General features: G+C 45.2%; 1 protein-coding gene across 1 annotated transcript in view; it reads left to right on the top strand.

The window, feature by feature from the left end:
* The window catches only part of CPLX1 (complexin 1), a 138991-nt gene extending 117344 nt beyond the window's left edge, over window positions 1-21647 (top strand). Inside the window, exon 4 of the mRNA XM_066617813.1 lies at window positions 21336-21647. Within this exon, the coding sequence (XP_066473910.1) occupies window positions 21336-21533 (198 nt within the window). The 3' untranslated portion in view covers window positions 21534-21647. The remainder of the gene's footprint in view (window positions 1-21335) is intronic.
* Window positions 21648-21859: the final 212 nt, after the last annotated feature.

The raw sequence follows: 21859 nt of genomic DNA, 5'->3' as shown, positions 1-21859 counted from the left end.
TGTGGCTAACCTGCCCCCATAGTAGGCAGTTTAAGGTCTGGTCCACAGATAGCTTATGTTGAACTTTGGACCTTGGGAGTCGTGATGGAGAAGTGGTCTGTCCTCAGAAGGTTAGCCATCTGGAGAAAGAAAAGAGAGGAAAACATTGTATGATACATCTTGTACTCAGGAAGGAGGAAGTTGTAGGATGCATTTTAAAAAAATAATATTCAAAAGTCACATGGACCCAGAATGCTCCAAAAATTAAAATCTGACACAATTTCATACTGATTAGGTTTCAGCTCTCAGGGTCACAGGTGTCCAGTTCCTGGGTTCTGCCTTTATACATTAGTATATAAAGTGTACATTAGTATACACTTTATACACTCTATACACTAGACTCAAAAACTGAGGGTGGGGCTGTGCAAATGTAGGGGTGGTCTCCTCAGTTAATGGCTCCCATTAAGTTTTATGGGATAAGTAGACAGGCTGCAGTTGGCAAGACAGTTGGGAGGGGAGCAGTCATTCACTCTTATGGGAAAAAGTTTATCTTGGACTGTGTTCTACACACTGGCTGGCCTAGCCTCTACAGAAAGGAATTATAAAGACCATGTGGTAGTGGTGGTAATTCCCATTACCACCACAATGCATGGTCTCTATAACATATATAAACTTTATTGACCCCATCATGATGACAGGAGTTTATATAGTGAATTCCCATTACCTCCACTACTGCCTGGTCTCTATAGAATATAGAACCTTTATTGACTCCATCATAATGACAGGAGTTTATATAGTGAATAATAACAGACATTTTAAAAGTCAGGTATCCAACTTTGACGTGATAGGTTTGCATACATCTTTGCAGTAAAGAGTTTGAATCAAGAATTGCTGCACATCACGGGTTATTTTCACTGTCACTTGCCATAAAGCTTCTCAGCTGGAAAATTCAAATGGAAATGAAGGGAATTATTAATCCTATTCAAAATATTACTAATGAATGTCAAGCTCTTTGACTTGCCCAAGACGTATTGGAGCAGCAAAAATGAAGCAAAACCATTTTTTGTCTTCTGTCATTTCTTGGCGCTTCTATCCTTTCTGACTAAAAAAAAAACACCACTCCATACAAATGAGATTTGATAGCCTGATCCGTGAACTGATGAAGCCAAGGAATGAATGTTCAGCCTACAGCCCTGAGTGCATTTTATAGGCCCTGAGTCCATTGAACTCAGTGGAAGTCACTTCTGAGAAAACAGACTTGGCACCAGGCTGATAGCATTTGTGGCACTGGCCTCTATTTGTGGAGTAATCTAACCCTCTCACACATGGAGAGGGTCTATCCCCTCTCACACAATGGGTTTTGAGCTGTCTGAGATGGAACAGGAGAGGGATCTTGGGGTACTAGTGGACAGCTCGATGAAAGTGTCAACCCAATGTGTGGCAGCAGTTAAGAAGGCCAATTCTATGCTTGGGATCATTAGAAAAGGAATTAAGAATAAGATGGCTAATATCATAATGCCATTGTACAAATCAATGGTAAGACCACACCTGGTGTATTGTGTCCGCTTCTGGTTGCCACATCTCAAAAAGGACATAGTAGAAATGGAAAAGGTGCAAAAGAGAGCGACTAAGATGATTACTAGGCTGGGGCACCTTCCTTATGAGGAAAGCCTACGGCATTTGGGCCTCTTCAGCCTAGAAAAAAGGCGCCTGAGGGGGGACATGATTGAGACTTAAAAAATTATGCACAGGAAGGATAAAGTGGATAGAGAGATGCTCTTTTCTGTCTCACACAACACCAGAACCAGGGGACATCCACTAAAATTGAGTGTTGGGAGAGTTAGGACAGACAAAAGAAAATATTTCTTTACTCAGCCTGTAGTTAGTCTGTGGAACACTTTGCCACAGGATGTGGTGATGGCATCTGGCGCAGATGCCTTTAAAAGGGGATTGGACAAATTTCTGGAGGAAGAGTCCATCACGGGTTGCAAGCCATGATGTGTATGTGCAACCTCCTGATTTTAGAAATGGGCTACGTCAGAATGCCAGATGCAAGGGAGGACACCAGGATGCTGGTCTCTTGTTGTCTTGTGTGCTCCCTGGGGCATTTGGTGGGCCACTGTGAGATATAGGAAGTTGGACTAAATGGGCCTATGGTCTGATCCAGTGGGGCTGTTCTTATGTTCTTATAGAGCAGTATGACTATGTATGCAAACAGTTGTACACGTGGCAGAAGGTGTCATATATACTGTTATATGCAGAGGTGTAGCTTAAAGCCCCAGTACCTGGGGCAGTGATGTCATGACGTCACATGATTTTGTGATGCTACTTCCTTGCTGGCAGCTTTGTGCCCTTTGTTCCTTCTCCTGTGGAGTCAAAAAAAAATTTGTGTTGTAAATTCTCACTAAGGATCAGAACATGGTATCAGATCCCGAGGAGTGGCTGTGGTATTACAACAAAAACAGATTTGTGTTGCTCATGTTTAAGCAAAATACAGTTAGTTATACATTAGGAAGGCCCACTGAGCTACGAAGGATGAGGTCCAATGAACTTCAATTGTAATTGTCCTTTGCAAACAGCAGAATATGTCCAAGTGGTCAGTTGTGGCCTTTTCTTTCTCAGGCCCAGCAGTCTGTCCATGTCATCAAGCAACTATGAGAAGAGGGTCCTATTCTGAACCATATCTTCCATATGTGGGTCATAGTTATTTGTGTGTAATCACTAGCACAGAGTATAAAGCACATCTACTCAGCACAAGGCCAGTACTGCAATGCATACTCTTGCAAATGCGCCTGATTGGACTTATGTCTCATGAGAGGAGTTATAAAGATTAAGGATATAAAACCTGATTTCCATTATACCATCAATTGTTGCAATGGAGAGAGAGAGAGAGAGAGAGAGAGAGAGAGAGCACACAAAGAATAAAGAGTGAGACATTTAATTGTAGTTTGTCTGGGATGGGGTTCAGATTACTGCTGTCTTGTCTCCTGGCTCCATTTCATGTATCTTCTCCTCAGCAATTAACACAGCTAGATTATTTGGGTTGGAAAGGATTTCAAGTTGCTCATTGAAATTCTGTCTCATCATTGATGAGATGGGTGAAAACTCTGCCAGTAAATGTAGCAATCTGCCCTTTCTGGTGAAAAAAAAAAAAAATACTTGTGTGGTTATGGAATGCAGGGAAGATAGTGACTCATGAGGTGCAAATCACCAAAGTGATCCTGTTTATCCTAATGCAAGCCATCACTATAGATATAGTTTGCTACTTTAGCCTAGAGAGAGCTATCATGTGCATAAAGGCCCCAATCCTGCAGCTTGTGCATACATAGTACATGGGCTGGAGCGACTGCCACGTGTTGCCATTATAACTGTCTTCTGGGCAGCCACTGTAAGGTCATCAACCCTCTTTTTAATAGCTCTATGACCTAAAGCCAATACATATGTCACAGAAAATAAGAGACAGAGGTGGCAGAACTCTAGTCTTGGCTGGACCACTGCATTCTGCCTGATTGCATTTTTAATGCTATACATCCCTCCAGGTGCCATGAATGCTATTCAGCCCACAGTATGAAAAGTGTTTGATACCCCTGTCCCAGCCTCTCTTCCCCCACCTGGGATTCGCAGACACACAGCCAACCACGTAAATCGGTAGAAAAGTCTGTGGGAGGAATTCCTGGGGGAGGGGGGGGAAGCTGCCGCCAGGGGAAGGGTGAGGGTCCGCTGTTTATCCTCTGCAAATTGTCTGCTCACCCCACCTGGGGTTGCTTTGCGGCAGAAAAGCCACTTCCCATCTTTCCGGAGCAATTTGTTTGCCACAAAACAAACTTGCCAAGCTTCATCCTTAAGGTTCTTTTGATTCAGACTTTCAGATAAATGAGGCTGTTCAACAGTCCCCCGTGGTTACCAATTTGTCCTCCCTTTAGTGTCTGATTTGTGAAGCTGGCATGTGAAAATATCTAATCATACATTTCTGTCAGGCCTGTATTCCTTTCAGGAAAAGAGGCCTATGATGTTCACAAGTGCTGTGCCACTCTCTTTTTCATTTCATTGGTGAGATTGGTTGGTTCATTTCCTTCCTTTATGCCTTCCATACCCTGTCACCATTGCCCTATCGTTTACGAGGAAAAATGATTGTCTTGTAATTGCTTTTTGTAGTTCTCTATGTGAGATAAATCAAGTGAGAGCTGTCTTGGCCTCACATGGTTTTGTAAATAACATCTTAACCAAGTCCTGTTTGGAATTTTTTTAAAAAGCCATTTTCATGTTTTTCTTCAGAGATTTCAGTGTCGTTCCATCACATGATACGTAGTTGAATCCCTACGAATTTAGATAAAGTAAAACGCTGCACACGACACACCTGGAAGCTCTCCAAATATGATCTTAATAAACCCTACCTATTTATTCAGTTAGGATTTCTCTTTTGCCTCAATTCTTTCTTGAGCCCTTTGAAAATGGGAATTTCTGACCTAAGCATTGTGGATCCACATATATTTGTGCCCCAATATGTAATGGGGCGTGAAATTGTATTGAGAGCTCTCTTTGGTGGGACTGTGCAGCTAGGAACTTGTCAAAACCCACCCAGAAATTCCATAGGTAAAGCACCATCTGTTCCAAGTCTCACGGCACTCCATTGAGTAGAAGGTAGAGACCCAAAGTCGATCTTCTTGACATGGATGGCCTCACCAAAAGAATTCGGCTCAAACAGCTGTTGTCACTCAAATTCCTTTCAGGTTCCTAATTACCATGCCGTCTCTGATCCTTCTCTTCCTTTCTGTCCACACATTAATTGATTTGCTCAAACTTGTCAATTTCTAATATCTCTAAAATTCACCCTTGCCTTCCTTGTGATGGAAAGCTCTTGTTCATTTTCCCATTCATTTTTGCATTTTGCATTTGCAATGTTCGCTTGATCCCTCTTTGAGTCTCTTGTCACAAACCTCTTTCCTCTGTCAGGAATTCTTCAATGGTCTAACCCAGTTCAGTCATCATTATGATCATGTTCCTTCTCTCTTATGTCCTCTCCATCGGTTCCCTCATTCCTCTCAAATTCTTCTTCCCTTTGACTTTTAGTGGTCTTCAATCTCTTGTCTTGTCCATACTGACTTAGCTACTGTTCTCTTCCTCCTTCTTATCTTTTTTGTTCCTATGGAGAATGGTTGCAGTGGTAAGATCAGAGGAGACCAAGGCCTGTTCTCATGAAAACATTCGGTTTCTCAAGGCCTGGGGAATAGGATCTATTGAATCAGATGCCAGAGCAGCCACAGCCAAAGAGGAATCACTGCAAGCTTCCAAAAATGGCAAGCTTGGTGAGAAGGAACCAAAAAAATCTGGGTTTCTGTGGAATGCCATGCACATCTACCCAAAAGTCCCCCCGACATCACTGGGGGCCTACACTAAGTAAGCATGTTTAGAGTTGCAGCCTAACAGCCTAATCTGTTAGGCGACCTTCTCCAGCTGTTGTTACAGCAGCTCTTACTCCAGTCTTACCAGTCGTAAACAACTCTCTAGCAATGTGCCACTCGCCGCACTGGTGGGGAAACTGGTAGGAAGGCCTGAGCCTTCCTGCTTGTGCCAGTGGATTGGGAGCCATCTGCCAATCCAAGAAAGATGGTGGAGGTGAGATTGGTAGCAGGAGGGTAGAACACTGGTGGGGAGGGTGAAAGGAGGTGGCAATGTGAGTGGTGGATGGGCGGACTGGATCCAGGAAGGAGGGGAGTCTGGCAACAATAGCAGCTGCTGAATCCTAACCCATGTGTGGGTCTGTGTGGACCTGTGTCTGCTATTTAGCTAGGGAAGGTTGGAATAGACCCCCCCCCGGTGCCTCAGAGGCTTACCCTTGGGTAAGGAAGCAATTGTTCCCTTACCCAGAAGAGGCTGCTGCAACAGTAGCCATTTTGGTGCCACTGCATCAGCAGGGAGGGGGGAGGGGGACACAGTAGGATTTGACTGAGTACTTCCTTCAATCTGAGACTCTCTTGGTGTCCCCCGTCCCGTCCCCCCCGTATCCCTGACACCATACGTCAGCTTAGAAAAACCATCTCTCTTATGGCTAGATCCCTGAAGGGTTAAAGTATGACTGTAGATAGACAAACTAAGATACAGCACTCGATACACCTGGAAACTCTCAAAATATTTTGATTATAATAAATTCTTCCTCTTTATTTAGTTTCACGATATTTTTTCCTGCTTTTTAATGACATTTGCATTTTGCGACAGCGGGGCAGATTCTACTCCCCCTGTGGTGTAAAAGGCCAGAAGCTCCACTGAAAGCTCCGGCATTTACAGCATCTTGTACTGGCTGAAGAAATGAAAGGGCTCTGATTAAAAAGAACTCATGTGATCCTGTGGCACATCCTCCCTCTGCATTGATAATTCCAAGACACTGTAATTGATTGCTGATGAGTGGGGATTAAGGGCCTCTTCCTGTGGTACAATTTCAAGGCATGGATGGGTAATACAGCCATAGAACTAGTAGGGGATGGGAGGAGAGAGAGAGAGAGAGAGAGAGAGAGAGAGCTCTGAGACTCCAGAAACAGTGTTTAAGTTCATGGATCTGCTTCAATGCTAATTGCATGTATTAACCACTCTGATAGGGTCATTCAGATTCAAATAGCAGAGAAGACAGAAGCCCTTGAGTGGAGTGCTACTGAGACTGGTGTACACGAACATCCTGACATATAAGTTCAAGTGAACGTCTTTCATGAGCAACTATAGAAAGTTTTGTCTGCTTTCCTTCTGGTGTTTTGTTGCTTGGTGAGTAGTCAGAGACAAGATCCTCCATCTCACTTCTCTCCCTCCTTCCCTCCCTTCCTATGACCTGAATTGGTCTGAAGAGCCACTCTGTTCTCAGTGGGCTGCACTCAAAAAAGAGGAGAGGAAATGGAGTGGGAGAGGAAGTGTGGTGTGAGCTATTGCATCTCCCCACTGATGGGCCAATTCACACACCTCAATCTGATTTGTGATGTATCTAAGAAACTCAGGTACCTCAACTTCCATTGGATATCCTGACTTTCCTAGATTAGTTGCACACCGGTTAGACCAGGGATGTCAAATCCGTTTCATACAGCAGATCAAATGGCATTCATGGTACCTGCCAGAAGTAATGTCATTAAACAGATGATGGCCAGAAATAAACACTTTGTTCTTATGAAGGAACGTATTTGCAGCAAATGACAGAAGAGAAAATTTGCAAATCTTTGGCAGAAGCGGCGCTGCTGAAAGGGGAGATCCTAATTATCACAGGGGCTGGATAGAGTGCTTCTGTGGGCTGTTGTTGTTCAGTGGTTTTTGTGTCCGATTCTTTGTGACCCCATGGACCACAGTATGCCAGACCCTCCTGTCTACCACTAACTTCTGGTGTTTGTCCAAATTCATGTTCAGTCCAAATTCATGTTTGTCCAAATTCATGTCCAAATTCATGTTCATGGTCAGTCTGTGGGCTGTATTCAGCCTTATATTTGACACCTCTGGGTTAGACCATGCATTAGAACAGAGATTTCCAAACCTTTTCATCTCATGGCACACTGACAAGGCGCTAAAACTGTCAAGGCACATCATCAGTTTTTTTGATAAGGCACACTGTACTGCCTGTGGGAAGCTCAGATACCCAAATGGCCCTACTAATACATGACCTTCTCCCAATCTCCTACAGCACAGCTGGGGACCATTCGCAGCACACCAATGTGCTGCATTAGAAGATGATGAGGCCTGAAGGGGTTCTAGTAAACTCCCTGTGCTCTTAAGCCTCTCCTCCCAACCAAATCAGGCCCTCCTCTACAACTCTCTTTATGATACTGAACTGGAGGGGAAACAGAACCCAGTCCTGTTAATACGTGTATCTGGAAGTCTTGAATGTTTGTGCACATGAATGCTGTAGCATACTGGGGGGGGGGGGCTGGGTACGATGAAAATTATGCATCCTTCATAACATAAATTATTGTTACGAGTCACCTCAATAATGTTGTGGTTGCAATAATACCGGAGAAATAGCCCAGTTCAGATGGGCAGGAGAGGGTCTGAAGTGCATTTATTCACAGCGATTGGGCTTCCTCTGATCATTTTTGCCAGCAGAATCTTACTAACCCAGATGTTCATGAATATTCATTTCAATTGGGGGAGGGGTTGCAAATACCACGATAAGAATGAGCAAGCTTTATTACACAGAATATGCTTTTTTTCCCTCCTTCTCCCACTGCCTAATGTCCTAGTTTGTCTTCCTTCTTTACATAATAGCAAGAATTGAATTGCCCAGAAGAGCACAGGATGAATTAATTTTTTTTAACTGTTCTTTCAATAAAGATCTCAGCATGTGCATCTCTAAACTAGCCATGATCCAGAGGCATTGTAACACTTGCCTCTGTGTACATTGATGTAGCAAAGACTGCCTGCCCTGTTCTGTTCGGTTGTGGCACCCCTGTGGAAGACACATGCAGACATTGCCCCAAAAGAAGTATTCTAGGGATGGCTCCTGCGTGCACAACCTTTTGAACAGTTATACCTCCCATAGTGCTGACTCTTTTAGCGCTAATTTGCCATCGCATTCTTCAGCCTGAGTTAACTGACAGCCATTGTAGCCAATGAGAACAGGGCATTCTGGGTAGGGCAAGGCCAATCCGCTCTCATTTCCTCCAATGACATCTCCAATCACATTGTTTCACACAGCACTTGACCTTCCCAGAGCAAATCTCCAGTGCTAATGAAGGTATTATTCTATTTGACTTGGAGCCCATCACTCACCCCCTGCGCACTTTTGAATCACAGTGGTCGGTCTTTGGTTCTCTTTAAATTAATTTGGGTTTGGTTTGGTTTTGGAAAATCCTGGAAAACTGGCTGCCTAAGTCCTATGGCATGTCTGGGAAAACGGTGTAAAAGTTTGTCCTACCTGAGAAGTTTTCTAGTCAGATCAAAGCCTTCTGCACAACCCTCAAAAATCCTCAGACATTTTCATCTAGCAGAGGAACTGACAAAGGGATTTGCTTTGAATTTGATGTGAGTCAAATGACAGCGGCAACGAAGGGATAACTAGGCACTCGCCCAACCCACACTGTTCAAATGTGACTACTCCTTACAAAACTCTTTTGTTTTTCCTCAAACTTACTTAGGGCGCAAACTTAACCAACCTTCCAGTACCAAGGTAAGGGCAATGCATCTCCAAGGTAACAGAACAAACATTCCCTTACTTTGAGGAGGGCTCCGTGAGTGCCACCCAAATGCAGGATGCAGCACGTGCCCCATTGGCACAGTTGTGTCAGTGCTGGAAAGTTGGTTAGGATTGGGGCCTTAGATCTTTTGCCTGAAGAAGCGCCTTCAAATTTGCTTCAGGCTGGTCTTTGGTGACAACCAGTTCAGAAACACTAAGCCCCATACATTTCAGGCATAATCAGGAGTTTGGCAAGGTTCAAACAACCGTCCCCCACCAGCCCAATGATGCTCAATTTGTAATGCTGGCACATAGAACTAACTGAACAAATTTGTATTCCAAGTCAAATAAGTCGAACATTAGTGACATTGCTACTTCCCATCTGCTGTTCATCACCACCATACTTAGTGGCCAAGCATGTCTCTGTCAGAAGTTATTTACATACCTTAAACAAGTGGCACAGTCTGTTGAACTCCCATGTCTTGGTTTTGGTCTTGAGACAGCAAGTACTACTTAACAGCCTAATCATGGCCTTCCCCCCACCACCACCCGCGCCGATGCAATGGCACCAAAATGGAAACTGCTGCATCCTATGGTAAGGGGAAATTGCGAAGATCTCCTTTGGGTAAGAGAATAATCATTCCTATAGCTGAGGGTAAGCCTCCACGGTGTGAGGGGGGAGATTCTACTTAGACCTGTGGTAGCTAAAGAACTGGCACAGGTCCATGTGGACCCACAACATGGAATCAGGTCCTCCCCAGAAGGGGATTAGGATTCGCTGGCTGCCACTGCTGCTGAACCTGTGCCCTTCCCAGACCCAATTGACCCATGCCTCATCCCCTCCCCATCCAGTTTGGCCCACTCTCCATCCCATTCCGCCTCTCCCACCTCTTTTGTTGACTTACCCGCTCTGGTGATCAGCTGGAGAAGTGACGACATGGTAGAGAAGGCTTCCTGCCAGCACTCCTGGCAGCACACTCAGTAGCATGCTGTCAGGGTGCCCTTTACAACTGGTGCTGACTGATTAGTGGCAGTCACAGCCAACACAGCAGGAGTGCCACCAGTAGGCAGCAAGCATAGGATTGGGCCCTAAGCGTTCATCAATTTGGGGGAAAGCAGCTCAGTTTTTTGAGCACCGTTCTAAACTGAGTGAGCAGTAGGAGAGAAATCAGCCCAGCTCCACTGAGAAGTCAGCCTGGAGATACAAGCTCAAGTTGATTTTCAGGTTCATCCTTCCCTACAAAGTTGCTCATGATGTCTGAACAATAATAATGAAGAACATTCTCCCCTGGAAGCCTGCCACTTGACATGGCAGCTTTATTCATCAGTAAACTAACAGCCCAGTCTTATTGGGCCACTGCACCTCCAGAACTCTAGCTCCAATGGCACACAGCATGCTTTATGGCTGCAGCAAAAAGCAGCACGCCATTCAGTGCAACTGGGCCACCGCTGCAAGTGGTGAGCAGCCACGGCTGCACACTAGTGGCCTGCCAACAATCATCACTGGGGGTTGTTGGCAGGCCACTACCAGCATGGGGAGTGCGGTGGGAGGCAGTGTGGGCAGAATGGGGCAGGAAGGGGGAGGAACAGAGTGGACGCTGGGACAGTGAGAGGGCAGACCATGGCCAGGAATGGGGCAATATTGGTGGCAGCAGTGCTAATGACATCCTATCCTGGCCTTGATCTGCCTTCCCGGATCCACTCGGACTTGCACCAGCAAAATCACTGGTGCAGATCGGAGTAGACCCAGTGGGGCAGTGAGGGCTTACCTCTGGACAAGGGAACAAATGTTCTGTTACCTGGAGGAGACGTCCAGGATGCTGGATGCAGCAGGATGCAGTGTGTGCTTTGGTGGGGTGGCTGCATGGGCAGGGGAAGACTTAGGTAGGATTGAGCTGCTGTCACCGGTAGGAGCACTAGCCTTCCACTCACAGCATATTACAAAATGCCAGTTTTAAGTTAAACACCCACCAGTCAGCAATCCTAACCTGAAGCCACATCCTTCACTGTTTGTTTGGCACTTTAATTTTCCACTATCTTTTTTTATTGGTTTCTGTCTGTGTACTAAAACCTTCATTACTTTCACTGCAGCAAATGGACTATCCCGACACATTACTTATACACCTGTGGCTCAGGGCAAAGCTGTATTACTGTGGGGCACCGTTCAGAATAATGACAGCTGAGGCGCCAGTCTGGGTCTCTCTGGCAGTGAAACAGTGTCACTTCTCCCTTCACTGAGTCAACAGCTCCATCCATCTAGCATTTAGTTTGGCTCCTAAATGATTTCCTTTGTTTGCACTGCAATCATACGTCTGCCATAGTCGTAATGCTATCCCTAGCAGAAGGCTTCAAAAATGTAAAAGGTTCTTTTTGTTCAAGCAAATGTTGGCAAATAACAGATTGCCTCTGCTTTCCTACAGCAAAAAGTGTCTTCACATTAGAGAAGGGGCAGGCAGATTTTCAGAAAGAGTGGACTAGAGAGATTCCAGAGAGATGCCAGAGAACCAGGGGACATCCACTAAAATTGAGTGTTGGGAGAGTTAGAACAGACAAAAGAAAATATTTCCCTACTCAGCGTGTGGTTGGTCTGTGGAACTCCTTGCCACAGGATGTGGTGATGGTGACTGGCCTGGACACCTTTAAAAGGGGATTGGACAAGTTTCTGGAGGAAAAATCCATTACGGGTTACAAGCCATGATATGCATGTGCAACCTCCTGATTTTAGAAATGGGCTATGTCAGAATGCCAGATGCAAGGGAGGGCACCAGGATGAGGTCTCTTGTTATCTGGTGTGCTCCCTGGGGCATTTGGTGGGCCGCTGTGAGAAGCTGGACTAGATGGGCCTATGGCCTGATCCAGTGGGGCTGTTCTTATGTTCTTGTGCTTTTGGGCAAAGCTCCTCATGGGCTGGCTCCTTCCCACTGACCATGATCTGTCCACCCCTTCCTCCAGTACCTTGGCTGGGCGGAGTCCATAGATGCACAGATAAACATTATAGCAATCCTTGTCTACTTGTGTACAACATCCTTATACAGAACCTGAACCTGGTTGACAGATGTATATGCACTGCTTGAGACCTCACCGCTGAACGTGTAATCTGATTTCATCGAAAAGCAGTGCGGCTGAGATAGCATGATGGGATGAGAGGTGCCGACAGTTGGCAGCTTTCCACTTTCTTCCCCAAATGATCAAAGCACTCCTAACCCATTATTCCTGAGAAGGAGTAGTCAGCAATAACGCATTCCTTCCCCTCTCCCATCATCACTCTCTTTTGAGTTCCAGATCTGCAAGGTCCAGAATCTGTAATGAATCCCCCCCAGCTGTTTTTCAATATTCTCTCTCTGTCGCAAGCTTGGAGCAGAACACCTTTGAGCATGACAAAGAGACCTAGGAAATTGGCCATTATATATGCAGAAGATGGGTGATCAGCCAAGTTCTTATTAAATCACTATGCAGTGTGGGATGCCCAAATACATTGTGTAAATAAATGATCCCTTTCAGTGTATCTAGGTGCTATCCAAAAATCAGCACCTATCACAGCCCAGCTACTGTGTGACTGCATTAAACTGCAATCTGTGATCATCAGAAGTTCAGAACTATAAGATCGGAGGAGAGGCACACCATAAATCAGACCAGCATCACTTCAACTCACCAAGCCAAATGCAATCCTTTGCAAGCCAAATGCAAGCCTATATGCAATCCTATAAATGCAGATATTTATGTATATATTTTCATTATGAACAATTGATATGGCATTTTTTAAAGTCACATAAGTTTCTAAATTGCTTAACTGACCCTCAACAGTTTGCAGTTTGGCTTGTGAAATGCTTCTGACTTTGATCAAGAGATGTGATTTGAGACCCATGTAGACCTGAGCTGAAACAACATATGTAATATTGTGTTCATTTTTTAGTATGTTGCAAAACATGTACCATAGGAGGAGCGTTTTCTGCACTTGTTGAAAGCACACTCATGATCTTAATGCCATTCTCCATTTACTCCTATTGGATGTTTTGAATGATGTTGAACTGTTACCCTGCACATGCCTGATCTTGTCTGATCTCAGAAGCTAAGCAGGGTCAGGCCTGGTTAGTACTTGGATGGGAGACCTCCTGGGAATACTGGGTGCTGTAGGCTTATACCATAGTCTTTCGAGACTGAAGGTTGCCAACCAATACTTGTGATGGAGATGACCACTGTGCTACATCTGCTGCAATGATGTCATGGGCACTTGTAAATATAATAATTTGTAGTGCCAATAGGATGAAAGCACAGAGTGAGCAAATGACATTGAGGTCAAAGAAGAAAGGAGACTGGCTTGAGAAATAGGAGCCAGTTGAACATAGGGGCACTAACAGCTTCAGAGCAGCACAAATATTGGGTGAGTTGAGTGTTTCTCCCCCTCAATAATGTATTTGGCTGCATTGAAAGCGCTATTTTGAAATCTCAAGATGAGAGATTATTCAGTGCAGCTCTTGATCAGCGAGGCACTTCGCAGTGTTTCTATCCAGCTCAAATATGACAACTCGGAGTTAATTTTTTTCCCTAGCCTTCAAAGGCTGCCTATTAGACTTCTCCTCCCTCCCCAGTCTCAGAGGGCAGGAGACTGCATTTCATTTGCTGCTTCAGTGCCCCAGCCTCTTGCCTCAGGCAGGATGGCAAATCTATTGACTCATCCCTGTGTTGCCACCAAGGCAATCCATATGGGCCCTCATGGCAGTGTTCACTTTGCAGCAGAACTCCCAAATAATGAAGGCGATAATGGATGAGCTTATGAGAAGGGAAATTGAGCTCTTCACACCTGAACAGCATCCTGCCAAGCAGACCCTTGTGCCTAATGTAAATTAATGGAGCGTCCTTGGTGCTTAATTGTACTGTAGTACGATCACACCTAATGACCTTAATGTGGCCTAGCTTCACTAGGAAGGAAAATGAAACCCCGGCACAAGTCACTGGTTCATGTTTTCTCTCATCCTGTGTTCATGGTCCTCAATTTTTGCTATTTTCTAAAGTGTCATAACGTTTCCACATCCACAGTTGAAATGGCTTCCTTAAGAAAAAAAAACCTCCCATGTCCTGGCACATATTTGCCAAGTCTCAGATGTGGTGAGAAGGTCTAGGTGCAGCCATTCTCAACATTTTTTTGGCTTCTCTTCAGAGTTCTTCTTAGATTCCATGGCCGTCCTATCAAAGAAGGATACAACTCAAACATAGAAACATAAAATCATTTATTATTTTGGGTGAACTTTGGCAGCTCTACTCAGAAGCAGTCCCACTGAAGCCAGTCATTCAATGAGAGTTGCCCTTCTTCTGCTCTTCATCCTGCCAATCCATTTCCATTTCACCAATGGAAATATGAGAATGTCAATCCTTTGTCCAATGATCATCTTTTCCTTCCTATCAGAGACAGGAAAAGAGAACCCAGTTCCGCCTCCCTTCCTGCTCGCATTAACCCTTTCCTGACTCCCAACTGGAACTCCCTGCTGCTTACCCATCAGAATACTTGCCCCACAAGGTTTTCCATGTGGCAAAAACAGTAACCAGTCACCCAAGACACAGGCAGACTCAAGTCAGCATATGTGGGGATGAGTGCTGAGTCGGGAATCCCTGACTCGAGTCTTTTTCAGATTCTTCCACTCATGCAACTCACAAGTTGCTGAGTCAGCAAAAATCACACACTTTCACGACTCGAGTCTGAGCCACTGACTCACATTCCCAACACTGTCAATGAGTGATACGGAACTTAAACTATACAGCTCCAGAATGCTGGGGGTCCTCATCCAAGGCATTTCTGTTGATTCCCCCTTAAAGGCATGGTCTTGAAATGTCTCCAGAGCCCTGTGCCAAGTGAACACGTAAGCACTGTTGTTGGAGTGAGCTCTTTGGTGCCCTTGAGGTCCTGACAAATGTTCAATTTCCCCACCCTCTGGAGTTGGCCATGCTGTGAGTTTGCTGAGGAGCAATAATGAACTAGAACACAAAACCAGGATTAGCATAGTTTGCTAGGTGGGGGGGGGACCATACAGAGAAATAGCTGCATCTTTCATATTTGTCCTCCAAACTGCAAGCAAGGGAAAAAGAATTCAGGGAACATAGGGGAGAGGGACATCGAAAACAAAATGCGCTTGATTGTACTTGAGAAACCAGCAATGTTACGTACCAACCCTGCTGGAAGTTATTATGCCGAAATGAATGGACTGATTTTCAAGAGCCTTGGACTGAAGTGTGAGGATTTGTTCCAAAAAGGGAAGGGAGGGCATGGAAGCAGTGATCTGTTATGAAGAAGAGAGGTTGCACGGCTCAACCTGGAGGGCATGCCCCTTTTTAACCCCATTGTTAATGGAGTGAGACACTGCCATATGTCAGGCCATGATGGGCCTGTTCAGTGCTGCTAAGTGGAATATGTATGCTTGTACGGAATTTGGGTAAATTCAGAGCAGGGAAAACTACACAGTAACAATGCTTCCCATTTGTATAATGTTTTGAAGTGCTCCACATACAGTGATCTTGTTACAACACACATTTGTAAGGTAGATGAATATTATTATTCTTCATGTATTGCAGATAGGAGACTGAAGCTGAGAGATAAGCACTTTGGCCACCTAGTGAGCTTATGGCAAGGGATGAAATTTGAACCTAGGAAGTTCTGTCTCTTAGGCCCAAATCCTATCCAAGATTCCAGCACAGCGGTGCCAATGGGGCATGTGCTGCATCCTGCAGTTGTGGGGGGGGGGGCAGTCATGGAGGCCTCCTCAAGGTAAAGGAAAGTTTTTTCCCTGACCTCAGACACTGGAAAGTACCTTACCTCGATGCTGGAAAGTTGGTTAGGATTGCACTCTTAGGGCGCAATCCTAACCCGCTTTCCAGTCCTGACATATGCAACTCCTAGGTAAGGAAACAAACATTCCCTTATTTTGAGGAGGCCTCCGTGAATGCCCCCCAACTGCAGGATGCAGCACATGTCCCATTGGCACAGCTATGCCAGTGCTGGAAAGTGGGTTAGGATTTGGGCCTTAGTAACTAGCTTCCATCAGCCCCGTGGCATACCAAGGTTAAAGGACCCGGGGCCCATTTTTGGCACCCTCCCAATAACAAAATTTTCAGTAATAATCATGAAATGATATGAATAATAATAATAATGACCACAGAAGAAGCTCAGACAGTGAAAGTAGAGTGTGGGTGGGCAGCTGCAGCCAGCACTACCCAAATTGTGCTTGCAACCAGAGTCACCCCTGTATCCCTGGGGGTACAGCAGTCCTTAGAAAAACGTTTATTGTGTGGAGAATGGTTCAATAGATACCCCTTCATTTTGGATACTCATTTCAGCTCCATGTCTGCATACGGATTCAAACCAGGGTGTTTCCAAGCTGCTTCTTGATTCTTGCTCACATTCAGGAAAACTGTACCATCAAAAGAAGTGCAGCATATGGAAGTCTCTCCGATGGTTATATATAACATATTGCAATCCAAACAAAACAATGACAAATTCATTCATTCACCTGGGGAAACACTTATCAGTTCATTGCCAGCAAAACCTGTCTTTGTTGTTGGAAGAGTTTCCTTTTTTTAGGTTGCACGTGCATGTGTATGTGTGTGATTCTTTAGCATTCCCATATGCCAGTGTGTGTGTTTGTGTTCCAGGGCATGTGGCGTTAAAGGTCAAGGCTGGCATCCAGCTGGCAGTGTCAATTTATTTCAGTATGAACAATACCCATGTGTTTGCCAAAAAATTTGTAATCACAGTAGGAAGGCCTTAGCAGGGGTGAGAGTCTGTTGGACAGTAAAAGCAGCAGAAGGGAAAAAAAGAGTACCAGGGTGTGTGTGTGTGTGTGTGTGTGTGTGTGTGTGTGTGTGTGTGTGTGTGTGTAACTAAAGAAAAAAGAGTATGTGGGTGTATGGAATTAAAGGAAAAGTTCAGTATGGAGTTAACATTTTCTCACTGTCTTAATGTGTCGAATTTCATGTTCACTGACATATAAGTAATGAGGAGATTTGAAGAGATGATAAAAGAATAGAGCATCCAAAAACTGGATGGTTATGTTTTTAGGATGGCACAACACTGGCACAGGAAAGTACATGGAGGCAGTGTCATACCAAGATACCAAGGTATCCAGGGCCCATAAATTTTTGGCAATCGCATTTTCAGTAGCATTCATGATATGAAATAAATCATAATGATGTGCCCCTGACAGTTGATAATACTACTTGGCTTGCGCTTTTGCCATCATGTCTGGCTCACCACAATACTGCCAAAGGTTTCCTCCCACCCATTCAGGGTAACCCTTTCAGACACTGCTCCATCCTTCCCCAGTCCTTCCAGATGGTTTATGCATGAAGCACCACTTCTCAGCCCCCTATGCTTTGGGTCATAACTTTGGCAGACCAGGCAACGCCAACTCCAGGTGGCTGGGGGCTATGGGGCACTGCTCCCCATGGCTCCCTTGCTTACCCTTCATGTTGCATTATGCACTTCCACTGTTGCAGAGGGTTCAGAGGGTTCCAAGTGGACCTCTGGATGGGCATGGGCCAATAACTAACCTGGCCGATCTCTACCACCCCTGAGACCAAACAACTCTACTGGGAACATAAGACCCAACCCTGATTTTCATTTCTCAGAAGGAGTAGACACAACATCTAGATACAAGGGTGTCTGGTGAACCTTTGGACAAATAGCCCAATCCTATCTGGGAATTGTGCTAATGGAACTCATGTTCCAGGCTGCTAGCATGTCAGCTGCTGCAATGGCGCATGGGCCAGGTATGTGCCAGCGACCTCAGCAGAGGGGGTGTTCTGGAGGAGGATCGGGGTGGAGAATGGGAATGGCTAGGTGTATGTCAAGGGTGGACTGGGGATGGATACTGGTGGCAGCAGTAGTGCTTATATCGTATATTCCCAGCCCAGACTCAGCATGCACCCTGGATCTACTTGGGTTTATGCCATGCAAAGAGCTGGTGCAGATCTGAGTAGGCCCATTGGGAACAAGGCAGCAGTGGCATTGGAAGTTTTTTACTTACCTATCCATCACTGCCTGGTTCTCGGCTGGCACATGGCATACAGCGGAAACTGCATCAGCACGGCTGGGCGCTCTGGGCCGGCCCAGGATAGTATTGGGCTTTTAGTGTTGCACGAGGATGATTTCATCTCTGGTGGTTCCCTCACCCCAACCCCAAACTCAAAAAGTGAAGCTGTCATCCCCACGGCTCCTCAACTGCTTTGCCAGCAGCAGGGGAAAGACAACAATAAAAAGAAAAATGGTGCCAAGAATCAATCAAGGAGCTTCCTGAGGCCATGGTTTGGCTGCATCTTGTTCCCTTGGAAGGCACAGCTTGCAAGACAGTAGAGAGGAGTTTTTGGCAGTGCTGACTGGCTTAATATAATAGCCATGAAAAAAGAACATTCCAAAGAACCAACTATCAAAAGAGTGCCTGCAGCGTGCATGTTCAGACCCGGTGAATACTGAACAGTTTGTCCTAGGATAATCTTTTGATCTCTTTCAAATCTCATGTAATTTTAATTCTTGAAACCACTCGTTCTCATCAAGTGTTTTGCCAGCCGATATGGAGGCTTGGCCTTGGCCAGTTACCCAGTGAATCTTGTGTACTGAATTATGTCATGATTCCATCCAGCGGCTTAATTAGAATGCAAGACCACAGGAAAAGGTGCAGCGAACATCCAGACACAGCAATTACTATTGGATTAGGTGGACGAAAAGTTTTGCAAAAGGTCTTTTCACACAGAGAGAGCGAGAGAGACAGAGAGACAGATAGCAGGCAAGCGCGCGCGCACACACACACACACATATTAAGTGCCTCCTTAATTCTCCATAATTAATTCTCATTTCATTCATTGAAATGAATGAGCAGGCAAGAGTAGCTGTAGGGTGCTTTTGATCCTGTAGGTTTGTACATAACAGTCTGAACTTAAGTACTCTGGATTTTGGACTAGTGTCATTTGAAAAACTCTAGATTTCAATGCTAATATTTTATTATGCAACCACTATAGGGGATTCTTCTTGTGTTACCTTGACAGCAGAGAGCAGTGATTTTCAACCTTTTTCATGCCTTGGCACCCTGACAAGGTGCTAAAATTGTCAAGGCACGCCATCAGTTTTTTGACAATGGACAAGACACACCATGCTACTGCCAGGAGGCTTAAATCCCCCAATGGCCCTACTAATAAATGACTCTTCCCTAAACTACTGCAGCACACACGTGGACCATTCATGGCACACTAATGTGTCGTAGCACAGTGGTTGAACATCGCAAGCATTGAAAGCTGCTTTAGTGTGAAGTAACATGAGAAGCCCTAAACTTGTAAGAGTCTCCAGTGCAGTTCCTCCCCATACAAGAGCCGTTTCTTTCCAGGAACCGACTTGGTTACTTCCAGGTTCAAGACTCTCACCCCCCTTCCAAGTTGGACTGGTAAGAGTAACATTGGAGTGTGTGTTTTTCTGTTGCAGTGCAGTATCTGGTGACAGCAGTGAATCTTCTCCTCCTCCATAAACCCCTTTTGCTTTTCGCTTTTCTCCTTTCTCTATAACTTTTCCTTCCGCCAAGTGCCAACAGGGCAAAAGGGAGCAGTTGTGTCCTACCAGATACACAGATCCTACCAGATCCCATCCCATCTTGAAATCAGACCTTGCCTCCAGGGGCTCCTGTGAAAACACAGGAAGTTCCCATTTCAGGGAAAGAGGAAGTGGCCATGGATCAATTTTCAGCTGAGAGAGAGAGAGAGAGAGAGAGAGAGAGAGAGACTCCCCTCCCATCCACAAATTTGAGATGGCCCCTACATCATCATTTCCATTTCGGGAGGAAAAGGGGGAGACAAGGAAATGACTGAGGAGTGCCAGCCTGGCTGATGCTGAATTGGACTGCAGTGGCTTCCATACCACCAGTGTAATGCAGAAGAGGGCCAAAAGTGCTCCAGCCTTGGCTGGAAAGGAGAATTTTGAATTCCGTTGCTAGGTAATTAATCCAGTAACATTCGATTAATCATAGAGGTGTTTAGATCCCAGAATAAAACACCTAATACCTGAGTGTGCATGTCTGAGCCTAGAAGTCTCAGGCTGCTGCACACCTCTCAGTACAGTTCAGCCTTTGAGGTTTTGGAGATTTTTTTTTTTTTTTAACCAGCAACTACTTGGGAAGGTTAGAAGGGTTCTTCTTTAGTTTAAATAATTTTTTTATACTTGTAAACTTTTATTTACTTACTTAATTAGATTTGATTTTGTCATATGGGGGATGTTAAAAATTTTCCTGCTTAGTGATGTCACTTCTGGCCATGGCATTACTTCCAAGTGAACGACTTCACTTCCAGTGGATCCTGGCAGACTGCCATTCTAAAAGTGCTAAAACGTATGAGAACCACTGATCTAGAGCAGAGATGGATATGGGAAGGGTGTGAGCAACACTGGGGACATGGGGGCAGTATAGCAGGCTCAGACACTTCTGAGCCCTGACAGTAGTGTAACTAGAGGGGGGCGAAACGGTAAGCACTGCAGGTGCTGCAACTTGCTGTGTAAGTGGCCCCTCCCACTTGCTGTCAGAGCCATTCCGGGCAGTGACGGCAATACACAGATGCTTGCCGAAACTAACGGGGGGGGGAACCATTTACACAGCATGTTGTGGCACCTGCAGTATTTACTCTTCCCCCCCCCAGCTACACTACTGGGCCCTGATGTTTATCTGACAGCATCATCTAATTTACAATATCTCCTGCACTGATTGGGCCCTTGTTATCAACACCACGACCCACAAGAACCATCTAGGTGTTGGAAGAAGGAGAAGTGCGTGCCAGGAGGGGTACAGCAGACAGAAATTATTGGTCTTGTTCTCATTCAATGCAGTTAGCAAGGGGCACTCCAGGGCATAGAGGCCTTTGGGGTAGGCCTAGCGCTTGGGCAAAAATGGTCTGTATTCAATTTCTGTGCAACCAAGGAGGGATTTGCTTTTTATAGAATGTTTCTTTGGTTTTTAAGAGGTCAACTCTTGCTTCTCAGCTCTGTAATTCAAGGCTAGCCTGACATTTTAAGAATACTGTTTGATTTCAGGGTTTGGCGTTATTGACCACCACGCACGATGGCGAGACAAGATCTTCATAAAAGCAAATATTAACACTCGACAGGCATCCTTTCCTGCTTTAACTCTGGGTGTTTGTCGAGAGAATGACAGTATCTTGGTCTTTTCTTCCAACTTTCCCCCCACCCCACCCTCTGCAGTATGGAATTAAGAAGAAGGAAGAAAGGGAAGCAGAGGCCCAGGCCGCTCTGGAAGCCAATGCTGAAGGAAGCCTGACGCGTCCAAAGAAGGCCATCCCCCCTGGTTGTGGCGATGAAGACGAGGAAGAAGAAGAAAGCATCCTAGACACTGTTATCAAATACCTGCCTGGTCCCCTCCAGGACATGTTTAAGAAGTAACAGCGATAGACTGCCAGCCTGTCCATGAACAGTAAAGCAATGGATTTCTCATTGATAAAATGGGGAATTTATACTTGCCACACATCATACCACCTTTTCCCACCAAACACTCTGGTCCCTTGTCAGTCACCTGAAGCCCACCCCTCGCCATTCCCTCCCATCCATTCCTTATTTTGTACATACCACATCTAGTAGATGCCTCCAAATGGATGTAAAGATTAATGAGCTGCAGTCTACACAACTTTTTATTATTATAAAGCCATAGTACTACGTATGTTAAATAAAGGCAGGTGTACAGAGGGAAGGAATGAGTGAGAGCATGCTTG

This window comes from Tiliqua scincoides, chromosome 2 (assembly GCF_035046505.1).
Source record: "Tiliqua scincoides isolate rTilSci1 chromosome 2, rTilSci1.hap2, whole genome shotgun sequence".
Classification (NCBI taxonomy): domain Eukaryota; kingdom Metazoa; phylum Chordata; class Lepidosauria; order Squamata; family Scincidae; genus Tiliqua; species Tiliqua scincoides.
Note: the sequence above shows the minus strand (reverse complement) of the source record. Positions and strands in the feature narration are given on the sequence as shown.